Source organism: Dicentrarchus labrax, unplaced genomic scaffold, assembly GCF_905237075.1.
Source record: "Dicentrarchus labrax unplaced genomic scaffold, dlabrax2021, whole genome shotgun sequence".
Classification (NCBI taxonomy): Eukaryota; Metazoa; Chordata; class Actinopteri; family Moronidae; genus Dicentrarchus; species Dicentrarchus labrax.
The window spans coordinates 20,746,640-20,767,081 of NW_026136718.1; the positions used below are offsets into that span (position 1 = coordinate 20,746,640).

Genomic DNA, 20,442 nt, shown 5'->3' on the forward strand with positions numbered 1-20,442 from the left:
GAATAATAATCAGTTATTCAGTGTTATAAAGATAAACTGATTACTGTAACTTCAATTATTGGGAATCTGAGAGCTTTTTAATGCATTTCTCAACAATCCATCGGTGGTCAAATTGATCCAGTATCTGTAGTCAGAAATCTTGATATAACCACAAATTAACAAGCTACTTGAGTGTAAGGACTCCAGTCTGTATTCCTCCCCATCCTTGAAGACCAATGGACCACCAGCATCCCTCTGGAAGTGCACACACTTCATGCAGTGATTTCATCAACAGTGAAATAATTACAGACCTCAGTTATACAAAACCAAGTCATACAAAACCAAAAAAGTCTAGCCTAGTGCTGGTAGCATTCATCTTCATACGCTTATCCGGAGTCGGGTTGCGGGGGTAGCAAGTTTAGCAGAGGACCCTAAACTTCCCTTTCCCTGGCCACATCGGCCAACTCTGACTGGGGGATCCCGAGGCGTTCCCAGGCCAGTGTTGAGATATAATCTCTCCACCTGGTCCTCGGTCTGCCTCGTGGCCACCTCCCAGCTGGACGTGCCAGGAGGCATCCTCATCAGATGCCCGAACCATCTAAGCTGGCTCCTTTCGAACGCCAAGGAGAAGCGGCTCTACTCCGAGTCCTTGCGGATGTCCGAGCTTCTCACCCTATCCCTAAGGGAGATGCCGGCCACCCTCCTGAGGAAACCCATTTCAGCCGCTTGTACCCGGGATCTCGTTCTTTCGGTCACGACCCATCTCTCATGACCATAGGTGAGGGTAGGAACAAAGATCGACCGGTAGATCGAGAGTCTCGCCTTTCGGCTCAACTCTCTTTTCGTGACAACAGTGCGATACAGGGACCGCAATACCGCGGTCGATTCTCCGGCCAATCTCCTGCTCCATTCTACCCTCACTCGTGAACAAAACCCCGAGGTACTTGAACTCCTTCACTTGGGGTAAGGACTCACTCCCTACCCGGAGTAGACAATCCACCTGCTGGTAGCATATGGTTGAATTTCAGTATCCACTATGGATGAAGTCTTTGTTCACCGGGGTCATACCGTTATGGCGACTGGGCCAGGGATTGTCTTTTGCGTTTGCATACTTGCGTAACATAGATCAGAGGGGCTGAGTGAGTGAGGAGAGAATGACTGCGATTACACATTATCTGTCTTTGCTGATGTGATGGGTAGCGTTCCCTCCCCACTCTAGTTTAGCCACACCCTGCAATCATTGATTGTCAGCAGGTGAGGCTAATCACTTCTCAGTCCTTAAATGTAGCTGTGTAGCAGTCAGCAGTAGGTTTTGCCTCACCCTACCCTGACTCTACAGTTGTTTGAGGGATGCCGATGCCCAACTAAGGTATGAATTGTTCTTGGCTTGTTTGTCATATAGTGGGCACATGCATTAAATTCTTCCCTCACATCTGTGCAGGTGTAATGGCAGGAATATGGGAGCTAATTGAAGGTAGTTGCTGCTCCCTCCACTAGAAGAGTGCGGTGTGTATGTGCCAGATTCTAGTTGGATAAATTGTTCATGTAACTCGCAGGTATGTTAATCTTTAAGTTGTATGTCTTGAGTACTATTCTTCTCAGTGGTCTTTAGATTTTAATGACTGAAACATATGTTTTTGGATTAATGTTTATATTGTATACATGTCACCATATATTTTGTATGTGTTTTCTTTACAGTAGGAACTGGAACATGGTGTCTGTTCCCATGACCTAGTCTTCTGGCTACTGCTGTTTTTGCCCTTCTACAAATGTATTTATTGTATATGGTTACCTTGTTTTACTGTGTAGATTGTTAATTTCTGATAGTTGGCTTGTGTTTTCTTGGTTAATTTAGTTGTCGGATTTATTTATCATCTTTCATAAACCAAACTTGTGAGTTAATGATATAGTGGAGCTCTTTTAGTGTTTGTACAGGTGGGCTGTCATAGGCTTACAGGTGGTGGGTTACTGGGTGGAGGGTTTCCCCCTGTCTGGGTTCTATGTGCATGCTTACGTTGCTGTGTATTCTAACTATGTGCTTTATTGTTTTGCTGTGTGTGTGTGTGTGTGTGATCTCCTCTTCCCTGTACCTACTGGTGGTGGTGACCCCCCTTTTCTCTCACTCCCTCATTCCTGTAGGCCTCCCTGACAGCCCCCCTCTCCCTTGTACTGGTAATTACCTGTTTAGTGAATATAAGTATATTTTGGTAATAAATTGTAAATTTTAACCTATCCCAAATGGTTTTTTGAGAGTGACATTAAATCTGTGTAAATGTAGTGGTCGAAACTGGAAATTCACATCTCTGCTCCTTTTTCTCTGTACTATAAGAACCTGTGAAAGTGGGTATTCTCTGGGTGAAAGTCCCAGGGTGGCGTTGTCGCACTTGCTGTCAGGGCGCTTAGTTGCCCTGGTCACACTGAGATCGTCCTTCCCACCGATCAAACATCAACCTTACTGGACTGTCTGATCAATAGTTCAGTATTCCATTTCCCTGGCATTTTTATGGGCCAGTTGCAACCTTGATCTCTGCTACCTGATGTCCGCTTGAAGACACCCTGTACTACGGGAGTGTGTTTGTCCCCCAATGTGCAACAGCTTATTCTGTGGCCCATCTTGCCTGTTGTAAAACTTCAAAAAAAAACTATCAAAACAAGATGTTTTCTAGCGTGCATATTAAAATCACAAGACATTTCTTCTTTCTTTCTCGGATAGAATGCCTCTTTTCGTGTCAGCTTTTTGACAACTCTAGAGTTATGCAAGAAAAATTGTGCCACATTTTGTCAGTGAAGTGTAGTAAAGCGCAATACTGCAACCCCTCTAATCTCTTATTGTAGATAGAGATGACTAAGTGTGGGTAAATAGGCACCTAGGACACTTTCTAGAGATTATATCTGGTAGTCAAGTCTAAATTTACAAGTGAGCCTAAACAGATATAAATAATCCACAATTATTATGTGACCTGCTCCATCATTTTGAGTAACTTTGACCCAGAAACACATTTTGAGTTTTCTTCATGGCTGTAAAGAGGAAAGTCTCAGCTTTATGGCGATACCAAAATTATTTTTCTACTCTAAAATTGTATGAGACACGCTCTTCCAAAGGTTGACTGTCACCAAACCTTGTTTTTGAGAAAAAGCGCTCTAAAGATAGCAATCAACATTCCGCCATATTCCAAATGAATTGAAAGACCTTTATAGACAGTTTATATTCAAATAAATAAACTTTACTGCTTTACATAATTATAATCAGAGACATTGTATGCTACCATCGGGTCAGCCACGAGTGGAATATCTTCCTCCTGGCCTCCGTCACACTCACTTTCTTCGCCATCACGATCGGAGCCGGCCGGTGTCGGTAGCGCGAAATCCGAGTCAGACTCGGAGGTCGAGCCGCCGCTGTCACTCTCACTCTCAGCTGCCGGTGCGGTGAAAAAGTCCGTAATAAGGTCGATCCAGTTGTCGTAGCATGTCTTACAGCAATTTAATTTAAAAGTCCAGCAATTTCGTCGTCGCGAAAATTAATTTTGTCTAGGCTGTCAATCTGTCAATCTGTCTCTGTGTCCGTGTCGATCTAAACTGACAGATGACAGATGACGTAGATGACACAAACACGCTAGCCGACTCTGACACCTGTTTCGTTTTATTTATGCTAGCTATAATTATCCTTTGTATTTTACATTCATTTTGACATGGTATGAAAGCTGAGACTTTATTTAATTAGAAACATGTAAAAACTGAAAATAGCCCAAAATTGTATTCATATTATGAATGAGTATAATAATGCATCAGTGCACTTTCTTCTCAAAGATGCAGTGTTGTCTTTTTAATTTATTTAATTCAGGCTCAAACTGAAGTACTGAGAGAACATGGTTTATTGTTTAAAACGATGGTACAAAACAAACTTAAAGGATCCTGTGTTCTCATTTGAGAAATTATGCTCAAAACAGTAATGTGTTTAATGAATAAAATGTCAATATGAGAGCAGTGACACACAGTATCTAATATTAGTCCATCAAGCTAGCAGCACAGCATGTGCAAGCAGCCTGTACAGTTTCCAAGTGTTAAAGTATTGTATCCTTGGTACACCATCCAATCACCCAACTCGCTGCACTTCACAGCCAGAGAAAGCTTCCTAATACTGGAGAGGAGAAACAAACAGTGGTGGCTGGGGTCTCTGCAGCTTGGGGGGAAACAAGCCCATGCACCATGCCAATACTTGAAAGCAAGAAAAAGGTATACATTTAAAGATCGATCTCTGGATTTTATGATTCAACATTGATTTGAATCACATAATCAGTTTTCTTAGCCCAGACCTAATCAGTGCCATGGAATCAGTCGCTATATTAGCATCTCAATTATCAGCTCCAGTGTTAACAAGTAAACTGAAATACTGTGTAATCACTTATTTCTTATTTGATAAATCAAATCTGACAGTAATAAGAGCCTTTTGATGCGTCGTTGGTCAAATCGATCTGTCTTCTGCGGTCAGCAATCTTAGTATAACCATGGATGAACGGGCCACCTGAGTTTGGTTTCAAGGTGAAGGACACCACCCCGTATGCCTTCCCATCCTCGCAGACCAATGAACCTCCAGAGTCTCCCTGGAAATACATACACAGTATGCAGTCATTGCTTCAGCAGTGAATCAATTATCATTTTTGGCCAATGTTTTTTTAATCCGTGTTACAAAATACACGTACCTCACTTGGTCCAGTCTCTCCCTCAGAGCAGTAAAAGTTACCCCTTTGACACCACTCATCAACAATGAGTGTTACATCGGCTTCCACGAGTACAAGAGACATATATTGGGTTTCCCTGTCTGTACGTCCCCAGCCAGAGATGCTACATGATTCTGGCAGAAAGTCATCATCTCGGTCTGCGAGAGCAATGGGTTTCACATTTTTGCTGAAATCCACCTTGGAGCTCAACTTGAACAGAGAGGGATAAAATATTTTATATCAATGTATATCAAATAAATATCAGTGCTTATAGATTTTTAATGTTCCTCTTGATTTATACATTCAATAGAGCATTTGTAAATAATATATTTAAAAAACAAAAATTGGAAATGACAAAAAAACTGTTCTTATATTAATTTACCTTAAGAAGCATTATGTCATTTTCCCTACTAGTTGAATTGTAGTCTTTATGTGGAAATGCTTGTTCCGCACGTATACGCTGTACTCCATTACTTTCACGAAAATTGTGAACTCCCAGGAAGACTGTGTAGGACCTGAAATGACAAAATTTATTGGGAGTCAATGAAGCACATTTGTCATCAATTGTTGATTGATTTTTAGTGATCAGTATTGGAATAAGAAATCTCATAAAGGGTCCCAGAACTCCCAGTAGCTAAAGATAAAGTGTGTTAAATTGACCTGGCTTGGCAGTGGGCTGTAGTCATCACAAAATCCTCATTCAGAAGGAAGCCACCACACCACAGTGTTTTACCATCCTGCATGTGCCGTTTCAATAGCACCATGTATGGCCGACTATGTGGCACAGCCTCGCGGCCTCCAATGTTTTCCCCTGTATGAACTGAGAAAGAAAGATGCGCACACATGATACACATACACACTAAAGTCATCAAGGAATGTAATCCCTCATGTACTGTGGTTTACATGCTATAATACTGTATTTAAAACAATGTTTTATATAATGCCATAAAACTAAACTTACCTTGGCCATCAAGAGTCAGTGCAAGTATCAGTATTACCAGTTTACAGGGGATAAACATGGTGAGACCACAGCACAGCTCAGCTACTGAAGAGCAGTGGCACACATCACTGACAATTTCAGTGTTTAAATACTTCCTTGTTTTAGGGAGAGAGCTGAGTGTTTGTGTGGTTTGGATATGCAAACAATGTGGCTTTGAACCACTTTTAGGAGGTGGTCTCTGTCACCTCCATTTTATGACAAAAATTAGATTTTCATAGTACAAGTCTAAATTCTTTACAGTGTTTAATTAAGCACATAACACATAATACATACACCATATGTAGCATTGTATTAAAGCATTTCTGGTCACACACACACACACACACACAGCCTTGAAGATCTATATTTGCATTTTGTGTTCAAGCAGCAGTGAAGTCAGAATCTGGTGGCCATTAGATGAACTACATTACTACATGGTATATTAGCTGCAACACTCAGTCAGTGATCGCCCTCTCTTCTGAATGCATAGGTAGATAAAATATTTAAAATTAGCAAACTTGTAAGTTGCCAAAGACAGTTACAGTTACTACGTTACTGTTGTTTGGTCCCGTAACGTTGCTTTGTGGGACATTTTTCTTTATTAAGTTGAGTGAGAGACCTGTGCAGTTATCAGACTGTCTGACCGACACGCCCTCGCTCCTGTGTCCCTGATACTACCTCCAGAGGAGGATCAGGGCCGGAGCGAAATTTCCCCCCTGGCCGCATCTGAAACTTTCACACAGAGGAGGGTGCGGAGAATTGGCGCTGGATTCCCGCATGCAAACGGCAGTGTGAATGGGGCTACTGTCCCTGTCCCCACTCTCTGCTTTTTCACACTTCCACTACTAATTTTGTATCCTCATCATTTTGGTAGTTTCAAAAACATTTTTGGATGTGGAAACCCTTACTGCCATTGCGCTCTCTCAATTGAAATTCAAATTCAAATTCAAATTCAAATTCAAATTCAAATTCAAAATGGGCTTTATTGGCATGAAAGTTTTTTAAAAAACAATATTGCCAAAGCAAAGTATTCATATACAATACGATAAATCAAAGATTTATACATTATTATTATATGAACATTATATTAGTTATATACAGTGTATGTGTGTATGTGTGTATGTGTGTCTGTGTGTGCGTGTGCCTCGATTACTCACTGTCCCTCAAGTTGTGGCATGTTAATACATACTGGGCAGCAAGGTGTGCCCGCTCTCCTTCTCCGAGGAGTATTTTTAATTTGGAGAGGTCGTTCAGCTCTTTGAAATCTGGTATCAAAGAGCTGAACTTGTTCAAATAATTTTTTCTAGTATTATTTAATTTTGTACATTGTAGGAGAAAGTGCATCTCTGTCTCAATCTCACCTGTCGAACAGTCACCACATTTTCTGTTTTCTTTTGGTTGCCATGATTTTTTGTGTCTTCCTGTTTCGATTGCCAGTTTGTGGTCACTGAGCCTGTACTTGGTTAGGATCTGTCTCTGCTTTCTATCGCTGACAGTAGAGAGATATTCTGCTAATTCATAATCTCTTTTAAGGGCAAGATAACATTCCCATCTACTTTGGCTTTTAGTTGTTTCATCCCAATGGTCCAGATAGCTTTCTTTACATTGTGCTATAATTTGCTTTACTCTGATTACTGTTTGTAGAGCAGTGTTGTTGTGAGTGTGTATGAGAGGGGGCAGTTAGCCTCAGTACCAAGTGACATGGGGGACTCTTTTCTGGGCTCAGCTCTTGGGTTTGGAGGGCTTTGGAGTGGAGGGTGTCTCTGGGGCTGGATTTCAGGTGGTTAAAAAAGTTGAGCGTTCTCTTCTGAAGGTTAATTATCAGTGGGTATCTGCCTAATTCTGCTCGCTCTCTCTCTCTCTCTCTCTCTCTCTCTCTCTCTCTCTCTCTCTCTCTCTCTCTCTCTCTCTCTCTCTCTCTCTCTGTATCTCTCTCTCTGATGTATGCTAGGCTATATTACAGGGCTAAATAATATGTCCTCCCCAGTTAATTTACTAGGCTATGCTACAAGTTAGTCTGTTTATGCTGCCAGGTTTCATCCCATTTCAGATGTAGTTCACTTTGTTCTTTCAGAATTTATATGCGCTGACCATAAGGTGTGGTATTTTCACATTAGTTGTATGGGGTTCATCTCCCTACAGTGTCCTTGCTAAAAGCCAAATTATATGAAAACACAATAGTTATCAATCTACACATTTCACAACAAACCTAAATGTCCCTGACGTCCCACCTTCAAACACAACCTCATTTGGCCATCCATGAAAAAGCTACTTAACCTCCCACTTTTCTATAGCAATACATACTTCCTACGGGCACTGCACTAGTGTTTAATAATGCAGCCACTAATAAGGTCATGTAACAAATGGAAACCGCCTGATGGTGATGCTAAAGGCAAGCTAATACAGTCAGGGGTTTTCCACTTGAGAGTATTAATATGCCCAAAGAACAATTCTTCTTAAACCATCAGTATTTTAGATATTCCTGTCACAGATAAACACATACAATAGGAAATATCATACTGTAGGCAGAAATGACCCTCATGCACCAGTATAAAACACCAATAATAATTTAGTCTAATATGAGATGGAAAACTAGATAAGTGTTGAGTAGACGGGTCTCTCTATGAAAACTCCCATCTTTCTATTTGATTTCTCCAATTTAATTGTTCCTCCATATTAAACAACAGTCAGGGACTTGATTATGTTTGGAGTTTATAAAAGACAGTAAAGCTTCAGTTCGGACTTCAGTAAGTGAATATTGAACCTCTTTGTGCTGAATCAATACACTTTCCTCAGAAGGAAGCAGTGTTGTCTTCTTTGTTGATTTAATTCAGGCTCAAACAAGAACGAACAGAAGAACTGAGAGAAAATGCTGACAGAGCAACAGTTTATTTTAAAAGATGGTACAATAACTCAGAGGATCCTGTGTTCTCTTTTGATTGAGTGTAAGAAATGATGCACAAAGCGGTAATGTATTTAATTAATACAATGTTGTATTTAAGAGCAGGGTTACATTCAGTATCTAATATTAGATTATATCACATCTATTAAACAGCAACAAGTCTACACTTCATTTTCTGATTTTAAGCCATACTTAATTTGTGTGCAATGATCTAGCCTTTAAAAAGCTGCATTAGCTTGATTTAAATTTGATAAGCCTCATTTCTAAAGTTTAATAAACGTGTAGTTGTAAAGCAGAACAAGAAAACAGCGGTACCATAAAGAGTAAAAACATGTCACTTTGTTTAAATGAACCAAATCACATTCATATATTTTCAGTTTTTTTGTTTGTATCACTTAGTAACATCAAAGTAAACCATATTTTCATTAAATCTATGTGAAGCAAGGATTCCAGACTAGGGTTAGGGTTAGGGTTAGTTACTAGCCTGACAGTCTCAGTGCAATGGAATCAGTCCTGATATTAGCATCTCAATTATCAGCTCTGCAACCTCATACAAACAGCAAATTTGATCAATCAATTGTGACATGTATTATTGCTTCATAGTTGAATCGATCCATCTTCTGTATTCAAGAATCTTAGTATAACCATGGATAAACGGGCCACCTGACTCTGGTTTCAAGGTGCCAGACACCACCCCATATGCCTTTTCATCCTCGCAGACCAATGGACCTCCAGAGTCTCCCTGGAAATGAATACCCAGTATGCAGTCATTGGTTCAGCAGTGAATCAATTATCATTGTTGACCAACATTTGTTTGTCCTTGTTATGTTACAAAAGTGTTCATACCTCACCCGGTCCAGTCTCTCCCTCAGAGCAGTACGAGTTTTCCTTAGCACACTGCTTAATGAGTGTAACACTGGCTTCCATGAGTACAAGAGACATATATTTTTTTTTCCCTGTCTGTACGTCCCCAGCCAGAGATGATACATGATTTTGGCAGAGAATCATCACTTCCATGCGCGAGAGCAATGGGTTTCACATTTTCAGTGAAATTTGCCTTGGAGCTCAACTTGACGAACAAAAAAAAGATAAAATATGTTTAAAAAATATAAATATTAGTGTTTACAGTATTTTAGTGCTCCTATTGGTTAATGCATTCAACAGAGTATTTGAAAGTAACAATATGATAAAAAATGACCAAAAAATATATTTTTTATTTTACCTTAAGAAGCATTATGTCATTTTTGAAACTGTCAGTTTCATTGTAGTTTTTATGTGGAAATGCGTGTTTCACTTCTGTATGCTGTACTCCATTACTTTCACGAAACTTGTGAAGTCCCAGTAAGACTGTGTACCGCCTGAAATGAAATTCATAAAATAATAATATTAAAAGACTATGAGATACTTGAATTTATGTCACAATTCATGAATCCACCATGAAACATATTTTCCAAATAAAGATATCAATTATCTGTGCATTTTAAATTAAAGTATCTGTGCATGAGTCTAAGCTGTTGTAGGGATAAGAAATCTCATAAAGGGTCCCAGAAATCCCAGGAGGGAAAAGATAAAGTGTGTTAAACTGACATGGCTTGGCAGTGGGCTGCAGTCATCACAAAATCCTCATTCAGAAGGAAGCCACCACACCATAGTGTTTTACCATCCTGCATGTGCCGTTTCAATAGCACCATGTATGGCCGACTATGTGGCACAGCCTCGTGGCCTTCAATGATTTCCCCTGTATGAACTGAAAAAAAAATTGTGCACACATGATACAAATTACACACTAAAGTAATCAAACAAACTAATTTAATTAATCAATTTATCTTCTTGCACCTCATCCTATAATACCCTGTTTGAAACAATGCAGTAATGCCAGAAAAACTAAACTTACCTTGGCCATCAAGAGTCAGAGCAAGTATCAGTATTACCAGTTTACAGGGGATAAACATGGTGAGATCACAGCACAGCTCAGCTACTGAAGAGCAGTGGCACACATCACTGACAATTTCAGTCTTTAAATGCTTCCTTGTATTAGGGAGAGAAGGAAGTGTTTGTGTATGCAAACGATGTGGCTTTGAACCCCTTTCACACCTCTATCACCTCCATAGCATAAAAAACAACTACATTCAGTGACAGCGTTTAGTTAAGTACATGCAGTATGATGCATGTGGTTTACATACACTACAGCATTACATTGATGCCTCTGTGCTAACACACAGCCTGGAAGATCTGTAGTGGCATTTCATGCTCAATGTTGAGGCTCTGTCAGTCACACAGCACCAAAGGAAACATTATTCTAATTTTGTCATGACATAAGACAGATATGACTAGATAGCTACTGTGTAACAGTATATACATGCTGATTCTGTTAGATCTTAGCACAATTTCCTCAACCGCCACAGTTGATGTTTGAGAAATTGAGTGGCAACGTGAGTTTATGACTGGTGTTCTCAATAATGGTGTTCTTTGTCACAGAAAGAAAAATCTGAACTAATGGAAAGGCATTTACTGCTGCAGATGATTCAGAGTAAATGGCTCTCGACAATAGCAAACCATGACCGACACCACAATCTTGTCACACCCGGGAGCTCAACGATTATATGGGGTGCTAATATACAGAGTAACTCAATAGAAAAGTTTAATTTCTTTTCAATAAACGCAGGTATGGCATTCAATGTAAATGTAGTTTTTAATTGAATTTAGTCAAAGAATGACAAAAACATCTTCAGGTGCAAAGGTAAAAGGCTTCAGCACCAGGCAGCGCCATGCAACCATAATTTATAACAATAAGTGCTTTTATCCGATCGGATTGGGAACAGAATTGCTAGTTAGTAAACAACTCACCATTACTGAGGTGGCGTCTCCTTATGATATCTGCACATTTGGATGCAAGTGTACAATTTTGTACTTTTCCCTTTACTTTCTGTGGAAATTGGAAAGAACCTGTGGAGCTGCTCCAACAGCAGTGGCAAACTTCAACTCTGGAAAAAAACTGAATGCCAAACACACAAGCATTTAATCCCCTGTTTGAGACCGTACACTTTACATAGGTTCCAACAGTTTTGCATGCCAGGCAATACCTATGAAAAAAAAGAATTCATATTTATTATTATTTTTACTAATATAACTGGTCTGTGATGATTAAATGCACGTCTTCAGTAGTATTACGTACATCACTTGAAATGTGGTGGATGGACAAGTGGTCAGTTTTTTCTCTATTTCTGGTCATTGTCATAACATTGTCTAACCTGCTACTCAAGTTGCTGTCACTCAGCAGTCTCAGAGTCACTTTGATTTGAGCAACTTTGACAAGGGCCACATTGTGATGCTAGATGACTGGGTCAGAGCATCTACAAAACTGCAGCTCTTGTGGGGTGTTCCAGGTCTGCAGTGGTCAGTACCTATCAAAAGTGCTCCAAGGAAGGAAAAGCAGTGAATTAGCGATAGGGTCATGGGTGGCAAAGGCTCATTGATGAACATGGGGAGCGAGGGCTGGTCCCTGTGGTCTGACCAAACAGACGAGCTACTGTAGCTCCAGGTGATCATAATGTTATGGCTGAACGGTGTAACTCTACTCTAAATGTCCAGTTCACCCCCACAGTGTTCAATGTTTTTGGTTATTAATTCATGTGTTTATTTAATGTCAATTATTAATGCAACCTTTTTTTGGCCCTTATATGTCATAAGCCTTCCATTCTTGGTACTATTTAATCTTTTACATTTTAATTTATTGTAAATCAAATCACTACTTTTGGTGCATCAGCCTCTGAATTCAGTCTATATTCTTGGTCTTCTTTTTTAGGTATTGCTTAGTCACATCCGTTTGAAATGCTCTTGCGTTGTTTATCTTGTTTGTGATGAACAGGAAGTACAGATTAATATCATGAACCATTTCCTCTGCATGAGTTGTGAAACAGCAGTATAGCAACCTTGGTTATCTCTCATTCCTTGAGGTGTTATTATATATGTTATACAACTCTATATGTTCAGAGGGCAGAAAACAAAGACCATGCCATTTAAGTATGCAAAATAGTCAGTTGGAAAGAAAGGTATGGCAGGGATGAATGAATTAGTGCTGGGAATAGAGGGGTAAAAGACGTTTGTGTACTGTAAAGGGATGGGATGAAATGTGATCGAGCACAGAGAGATGAGGGCAATTGGAGTTCAAATATGTCAAGAAGTGTCTAATGATCAGTTATGGCCACCTTTTAGACTGAGGAATAGGCTTATGTTAAAAAAAGATATGTATTTGGAATCATCTGAAGACTTGGAGATAAAACATTTATTAGATTTCTAATGCTTCCTTTAGATGTTTTTATTTGATACTAGTGCCACACTAATGTTATGTTTTTAAGTACAATTATCTTTATTTGGAGACTTTTCCAAGCAAATATTGATATATGTGATTGTTTGCGATTAAATAAGGTTATATTTCTGCCACCCCTTAAAGTCTCCATGCACCTCTGGCCACCCCATGAATATTTCTCTAGACCGACCCCTGTTTGATGTCAGTAAAGGTAAAAGCAAATTCTACTGGTGTGTTGCCTGGAACATGCATGTGGGAGGTACCTGGCTCTCTGTGGTGTTGCACATGGATGAAGCAGTTTAAAGAGTGACTAGAGTGAAACAGCTCTTGGCCCTAGAGTTTGCAATAGGAAAGGCTGAAGGGTCATCAGAGGGAGATATATCTGGGTATTACTTGTTCACATCTGCTTTAAATGCTCTAGCATGTGTGACAGGTAATCTTGTGACCTTAGGAGGGTCCTTTTCACAGACAGCCTGCCACTACCTAATGACCGGCACCTGATTAGCCCCCAGAGAGATGTGTCTATTAAACTCAGCTCAGACAGTGTTGCATATGTTGATTCAGTGTTGATTGTGTTGATCTGTCTTAGTATTTTTACAGTATTATATAATTTGTTATTGCATATATAATCATATTAGGTTTGTGCAGGTTAAGTATGCTCCAGCTAGTATGTTTTGAATTGACTGTCAGATACCGCTAAAAATGCAATCAGGTTTATTAAACAACAGGCAGAGACTTCATTAAGCTTCAGTAAGTGAATAGTGATCAATATAGAACAGAGGTACTGAGAAAACATGGTGGGAGAACAGTTGATTTTAAAAGGTGGTACAAAGGAAACATGGAGGATTATGTGTTCTCATTTAGATAAACAAGATACACAAGGATTACATATAGTATCTAATATCACATGTATCACATCTATTAAACAGTCTTAAATCTACACTTTTTCTACACAAATTTCTGATTTTAATCCACTCCAAATTTGTGTGCAATGTGCATGTGGTTGGTTTACATTTCCAATTTGCCTATTAGACATTTTAATCTAGGGTTTATTGACAAAAAGTGTAGTTGTCAAGCAGCAGAAAAAACAGCTGTACCACAAAAAGGAAAAACTTAAATGAACCAAATGATATTTATAATTTTGGTGACAAAGGAAAGCACATTTTCATTAAAGCAAAAAGAAAGACATGCTTTGATCTGATAGTGTCAGTGCTACGCAATCAGTCAGCATCTCAATTATCAGCTTCCCAATGTTATGCAAAGAGTAATGTTACATGTATTCAGATTGTTTCATGCATTTTTAATTGTCAAACCAATCCATCTTTTGTGGCCAGGAATCTTAGTATAACCATGGATAAACGGGTGACCTGAGTTTGGTTTCATGGTAACGGACACCACCCCGTATGCCTTCCCATCCTCTCAGACCAATGGACCTCCAGAGTCTCCCTGGAAATACATACACAGTATGCAGTCATTGCTTCAGCATTGAATCAATTATAATTTTTATTCATTTTTTTTTTATCCTTGTTACAAAATACACGTACTTTACCTGGTCCAGTCTCTCCCTCAGAGCAGTGAAGGCTACTCTTATCACACCACTCATTATCAGTGAGTGTTACATCGGCTTCCATGAGTACAAGAGACGTATCTTTTATTTCCCTGTTTGTACGTCCCCAGCCGGAGACAATGCATGATTTTGGCAGAGAGTCATCACCTCTGTCTGCGAGAGCAATGGGTTTCACATTTTTGCTGAAATCCACCTTGGAGCTCAACTTGAGGAACAGAGAGGGATAAAATATTTTATATCATAAATTAAAAATATATTTTATAAAAATGAAAATTATTTTACCTTAAGAAGCATTATGTCATTTTTGAAACTGTCAGTTTCATTGTAGTTTTTATGTGGAAATGCTTGTTCCACGTCTATATACTCTACTCCATTATTTTCACGAAACTTGTGAAGTCCCAGTAAGACTGTGTACCGCCTGAAATGAAATTCATAAAATAATAATATTAAAAGACTATGAGATACTTGAATTTATGTCACAATTCATGAATCCACCATGAAACATATTTTCCAAATAGATATCAATTATCTGTGCATTTTAAATTAAAGTATCTGTGCATGAGTCTAAGCTGTTGTTGGGATAAGAAATCTCATAAAGGGTCCAAGAATTCCCAGTAGGTAAAGATAAAGTGTGTTAAACTGACATGGCTTGGCAGTGGGCTGCAGTCATCACAAAATCCTCATTCAGAAGGAAGCCACCACACCACAGTGTTTTACCATCCTGCATGTGCCTTTTCAATAGCACCATGTATGGCCGACTATGTGGCACAGCCTCGTGGCCTCCAATGATTTCCCCTGTATGAACTGAAAAAAAAATGTGCACACATGATACACATACACACTAAAGTGATCAAACAGACTTATAATATGAGTCAATTTATCTTCTTGCACCTCATCCTATAATACCCTGTTTGAAACAATGCAGTCATGCCATAAAAACTAAACTTACCTTGGCCATCAAGAGTCAGTGCAAGTATCAGTATTACCAGTTTACAGGGGATAAACATGGTGAGATCACAGCACAGCTCAGCTACTGAAGAGCAGTGGCACACATCACTGACAATTTCAGTCTTTAAATGCTTCCTTGTATTAGGGAGAGAAGGAAGTGTTTTTGTATGCAAACGATGTGGCTTTGAACCCCATTCAAACCTATATTATCTGCAGACAATGCAGTATAATGCATGTGGTTTACATGCACCATAGCATTACATTGATACCTCTGTGGTAACACACAGCCTACTACCCATGCTGCTGCCACAGAGTCACTACTACTTGCTCCTGCAGTAATGGTACCGCTACTAGATAGTGGAACACACATACTGATTTCCAGATGTACATATAGTGCGCGTTGACTATAGGCAACAGAGGGCTGACGATGATGAATGAAAACTGCTTGATGCTTTCTATCGTGGGTGGTTTAGAGCCCAGAGAGAGATCTTCGTCAGTGACAAAGTCCCACTCGTAGAAAGACAGCCTAACACAAACCTGTGTTAGACACAGCTGTTACATTCATGCTTTAATGTTTGTATTTCCAAACTACAGAATGGATCCCATGCCCTGTGCTTTCTTCACTAACAAAGACCATGCCATACATGCAAATTAGTCTGTTGGAAAGACAGGTAAGGTAGGGATGAATGAATTAGTGCTGGGAATAGAGGGGTAAAAGACCTTTGTGTACTGTAAAGGGATGGGATGAAATGTGACAGAGAGATGAGTAGGGCTAAATGGAGATCAAATATGTCAAGAGGTGTCTTGGCAAGGAACCCAGGAAGTGTAAGACTCAAGTTTGGGACACGTCTGGCTTCATTCTTCACCAAAAGCACTTCATACTGTACGCCAGGGTGAGAATGACCTCTTCTAATGTCCTGAAGATAATTGTAGATGCAGCTGTGGATATGCATATGGAAAGACTGACCACAGCATAGTTCTGTGGAAATTCCTGACCTAGAGAAAACCTAAAGAAAATTAAATTAATCAAAAAAATGTCACAACCTTTCCTGACTCTGTGAGAAAAAAAATGGCCCTGGGGAGAAGTGGGCTGTTCTTGAGTTTGCAAAATTGTGCAGGGGTTCAAAAGGGTTCTGTTGATTCTGACAAGTTTCTGTGTCATGGGGTCCTGTTGTCCTCTGGGGATGATAAAATTACCAGTATACCTGCTGCTGCCTTGCTCCTTTTGGACAATCACTTGACCTTTGGCCCTCCAGATGTTTGACTGGAAGCACTGTGACTCTGAGGGTACAGAGATGGTTCAAGCAACTATGTGAATGCAGATGCTTCAAGCTGTTGTTGTACAAGTATGCGTAGAGCTCTAGAGAGCAAATTACATTTGAGGGAGCTGACATGCTCCACTTACACTAGTGGCACAAAATTCAAGGCCGAACTATCAGTCGCACAAAGCAGCCAGCTGCCCTGAGGCTTCTGATCTCTGTGAGCTCCCTCTAATGGCATGTGGAGGAATCTCGGAAATATTTTAATGAATTAAATAAATTAATTTAAACATATATGATATTATCAAAATACTAATTAAAATACTGAAAAAATATATGAAATTGTTGAAATGTTAATTTGAAATAATTGAAGAAATTGGAAGTTTGTTGCTGTTGCATGTCCCATGCATGTGATCATGCAAGAACTATACACACATTTAGTATAATACAGTATAATATGAGAGCAAGGTGACTTGGGGTGTTAAGTAGAGGGGTCTCTCTGTGAAATCACCTTTCTATGTACCGAGTAATCAATTCTATTTCCCCAAATTCTCCATATGAGACACTATTAGAGTGGCGTGGTGGACCACTGTTATCCTGGCAACAGCTACCTGTCCCGTCTGATCCGCACTGGTGCATGTGATTAACATCACTAATGATCAACAGCAGGCTTATTCTGTCCTTACATCTGTCTTAGTATTCTTACAGTATTATATAATTTGTTATTGCATATATAATCATATTAGGTTTGTGCAGGTTAAGTATGCTCCAGCTAGTATGTTTTGAATTGACATTGACCTCTCTGTCAGATACCGCTAAAAATGCAATCAGGTTTATTAAACAACAGGCAGCGACTTTATTACGTTTAGAGCTATACATGAGAGGAAAGTTTTAGCTTCAGTAAGTGAATAGTGACCCTCTTTAAGCTGCATCAATACACTTTCCTCACAAGGAGGCAGTGTTGTCTTGTCTGTTGATTTATTCAGGCTTAAAAGAGAGGATGAACAGAGGTACTGAGAGCAACAGTTTATTTTAAAAGGTGGTACAAAACAAACATGGAGGATTATGTGTTCTCATTTAGATAAACAAGATACACAAGGATGACATATAGTATCTAATATCACATGTATCACATCTATTAAACAGTCTTAAATCTACACTTTTCCTACACAAATTTCTGATTTTAATCCACTCCAAATTTGTGTGCAATGTGCATGTGGTTGGTTTACATTTCTAATTTGCCTATTGGAATTTATAATCCAACGTTTATTGACAAAAAGTGTAGTTGTCCAGCAGCAGAAAAAACAGCTGTACCACAAAAAGGAAAAACTTAAATGAACCAAATGATATTTATAATTTTGGTGACAAAGGAAAGCACATTTTCATTAAAGCAAAAAAATACATTTGATCTGATAGTGTCAGTGTGATACAATCAGTCAGCATCTCAATTATCAGCTTCCCAATGTTATGCAAAGAGTAAATTTAAATGTTGTGATTTGTTTGATCAAATGTTACATGTATTCAGATTGTTTCATGCATTTTTAATTGTCCAACCAATCCATCTTTTGTAGTCAGGAATCTTAGTATAACCATGGATGAATGGGCCACCTGAGTTTGGTTTCAAGGTGAAGGACACCACCCCGTATGCCTTCCCATCCTCGCAGACCAATGGACCTCCAGAGTCTCCCTGGAAATACATACACAGTATGCAGTCATTGCTTCAGCAGTGAATCAATTATAATTTTTTGACCAATGTTTTTTTTATCCGTGTTACAAAATACACGTACTTCAGCTGGTCCAGTCTCTCCCTCAGAGCAGTAAAAATTACCCCTTTGACACTGCTCATCAACAATGAGTGTCACATTGACTTCCATGAGTATGTGAGACATATATTGTGTGTTCTTGTCAGCATTTCCCCAGCCGGAGACAATACATGATTTTGGCAGAGAGCCATCACCTCGTCCCGGCAGAGCAATGGGTTTCACAGTTTTGTTGAAATTTGCTTTGCTGCTCAACTTGAGAAACAGAGAGAGATAAAAAAAAAAAAAACACAAATATGAAGCTAAAATACAAATTTGAAATTCAACATTTCCTGTTATTTCTTTAGTTATTATTGTTCAGTGATATGCATGCAGTATTTCAGGTCTCCTTTGATTAGTTAATATAACATTTAAAAAATAACATAATGAGAAACAGAAATTGGAAATAACAAAATAGTAATAATAATAAACTGCAAGGATTTTCTTACCTTAAGAAGCATTATGTCATTTTCCATACTAGTTGAATTGTAGGCTTTATGTGGAAATGCTTGGTCAACAGATAGACCCACTGTATTACTCTCATCTAATTTGTGAATTCCGAGGAAGACTTGATAGTAACTGAAATGACAAAATTAAACGCTAAAACAAAAAGAATAAAATGATTTGTGGCTTTGTGAGCAATGCATTCACAAAATAAGATAATAATAACATACTTGAATTGTTACAATTTTACACATTTTACAAATAGATACTGGCGCATTTTAAATTGTAGTCTCAGCACATGAGTCTACGTTGTTGCCCCAGAATTCCCAGTAGGTAAAGATAAAGTGTGTTAAACTGACCTGGCTTGGCAGTGGGCTGCAGTCATCACAAAATCCTCATTCAGAAGGAAGCCACCACACCACAGTGTTTTACCATCCTGCATGTGCCTTTTCAATAGCACCATGTATGGCCGGCTATGTGGCACAGCCTTGTGGCCTCCAATGATTTCCCCTGTATGAACTGAGAAAATAAATAATAATAACAATGATTATAATTATAATTATTACTATTATATACACGTGTGTGTGTGTGTGTGGCTATGTATTAGCCAAAAAAGTAAATTGACCATCAATGACCACTGATCATATTGATGTCCTTATTAAATAGGCCAGAACTAACCAAAGAAATTGATTAGACTTAACAGATCCATCCTCGTATGTCACACAGTGTGGACTGTAGTAGTAGTGGTAGTCTAAAACACATTCTTTAATAACTAACAACATGGATAAAAAAGTGCATATGCAGCCATGAAAATGCAACTAAACTTACCTTGGCCATGAAGAGTCAGTGCAAGTATCAGTATTACCAGTTTACAGGGGATAAACATGGTGAGATCACAGCACAGCTCAGCTACTGAAGAGCAGTGGCACACATTACTGACAATTTCAGTCTTTAAATGCTTCCTTGTTTTAGGGAGAGAAGGAGGTGTTTGTGTAGTTTGCATATGCAAATTATATGGCTTTGAACCTCATTCATGAGACCTCTGTCACCTCTAGAGTATAGTCATAGTACAACCCTAAAATGTTTAGACAATGTGAAATCAGATATGTAGTTAGTATACATAATATGTAACGTAACATTATATTTAAGCTGGAATGAAAATACAACATTGGTAATGTACAGCCATGCTGCACACAAACACAGGCTAACTTTTACTGTCACTTGCTGATTGTTCAAGTAGGTCACAAGGTAAGTAAGGCTTTTTACTGACTAAAGAGTCTGTTTCACAAATATTTGGCCTGGATTCCCATTTTCATAAATTTACATCATGCGAAAAGTCACCTTTTAATTATGTCCATGACCACAAGTTAACTTGAAATGAGTTAAATGGTGCAAGTTTGAGCATAAATTAGACCAGTGTAGTGAACTGTGGTATGATTGGTCATAATTTCTCCAATGATGCAACACTCACAGTCTTTAAGATCTCTACTGGCATTGCATGTTCAAAGCTGTGGCTTTCTCAGAGGAGCCTCTATGTC

The 20,442-nt window shown here is 39.0% G+C and overlaps 2 protein-coding genes and 1 pseudogene across 5 annotated transcripts; all 3 read right to left on the reverse strand.

Annotated features, from left to right (window-relative positions):
- Window positions 1-3,841: 3,841 nt before the first annotated feature.
- On the reverse strand, window positions 3,842-15,516 carry LOC127350535 (granzyme G-like). 2 transcript variants are annotated; one of them, XM_051377251.1, is made up of 5 exons: window positions 15,404-15,516; window positions 5,358-5,517; window positions 5,080-5,212; window positions 4,680-4,907; window positions 3,842-4,580 (listed from the first exon to the last, which is right to left on the reverse strand). In XM_051377251.1, the coding sequence occupies exons 1-5, from the start codon at window positions 15,459-15,461 to the stop codon at window positions 4,401-4,403; spliced, it is 759 nt and encodes a 252-aa protein (XP_051233211.1). In that variant the 5' UTR covers window positions 15,462-15,516; the 3' UTR covers window positions 3,842-4,400. The 2 variants fall into 2 exon arrangements, with proteins under 2 accessions (XP_051233211.1, XP_051233210.1); XM_051377250.1 differs by lacking the exon at window positions 15,404-15,516 and adding an exon at window positions 5,659-5,781.
- LOC127350536 (granzyme B(G,H)-like) lies at window positions 8,550-10,780 on the reverse strand (annotated as a pseudogene).
- On the reverse strand, window positions 13,622-20,277 carry si:ch211-212d10.1 (granzyme B). 3 transcript variants are annotated; one of them, XM_051377247.1, is made up of 5 exons: window positions 19,733-20,277; window positions 15,099-15,258; window positions 14,737-14,872; window positions 14,437-14,659; window positions 13,622-14,333 (listed from the first exon to the last, which is right to left on the reverse strand). In XM_051377247.1, exons 1-5 carry the CDS (start codon window positions 19,905-19,907, stop codon window positions 14,227-14,229), a joined length of 801 nt encoding a protein of 266 aa, XP_051233207.1. In that variant the 5' UTR covers window positions 19,908-20,277; the 3' UTR covers window positions 13,622-14,226. The 3 variants fall into 3 exon arrangements, with proteins under 3 accessions (XP_051233207.1, XP_051233209.1, XP_051233206.1); XM_051377249.1 differs by lacking the exons at window positions 14,437-14,659; window positions 14,737-14,872; window positions 15,099-15,258 and adding exons at window positions 18,449-18,676; window positions 18,910-19,039; window positions 19,264-19,423 and having other exon boundaries at window positions 14,292-14,333; window positions 19,733-19,868; XM_051377246.1 differs by lacking the exons at window positions 13,622-14,333; window positions 14,437-14,659; window positions 14,737-14,872; window positions 15,099-15,258 and adding exons at window positions 17,673-18,348; window positions 18,449-18,676; window positions 18,910-19,039; window positions 19,264-19,423 and having other exon boundaries at window positions 19,733-19,867.
- Between the last annotated feature and the right edge of the window lie 165 nt (window positions 20,278-20,442).

Bases quoted from the DNA above. Each gene is read 5' to 3' on its own strand.
- LOC127350535 (XM_051377251.1), bottom strand. From the start codon at position 15,461: ATGTTTATCCCCTGTAAACTGGTAATACTGATACTTGCACTGACTCTT. The intron at 4,908-5,079 runs GTAAATTAATAT...TCTCTGTTCAAG, and splicing joins ATGACATAATGCTTCTTAAG to TTGAGCTCCAAGGTGGATTT. The intron at 4,581-4,679 runs GTACGTGTATTT...ATGTATTTCCAG, and splicing joins GAGAGACTGGACCAAGTGAG to GGAGACTCTGGAGGTTCATT.
- si:ch211-212d10.1 (XM_051377247.1), bottom strand. From the start codon at position 19,907: ATGCAAACTACACAAACACCTCCTTCTCTCCCTAAAACAAGGAAGCAT. The intron at 15,259-19,732 runs GTAAGTTTAGTT...TTTTTTTTTCAG, and splicing joins ACTGACTCTTCATGGCCAAG to TTCATACAGGGGAAATCATT. The intron at 14,334-14,436 runs GTAAAGTACGTG...ATGTATTTCCAG, and splicing joins TGAGGGAGAGACTGGACCAG to GGAGACTCTGGAGGTCCATT.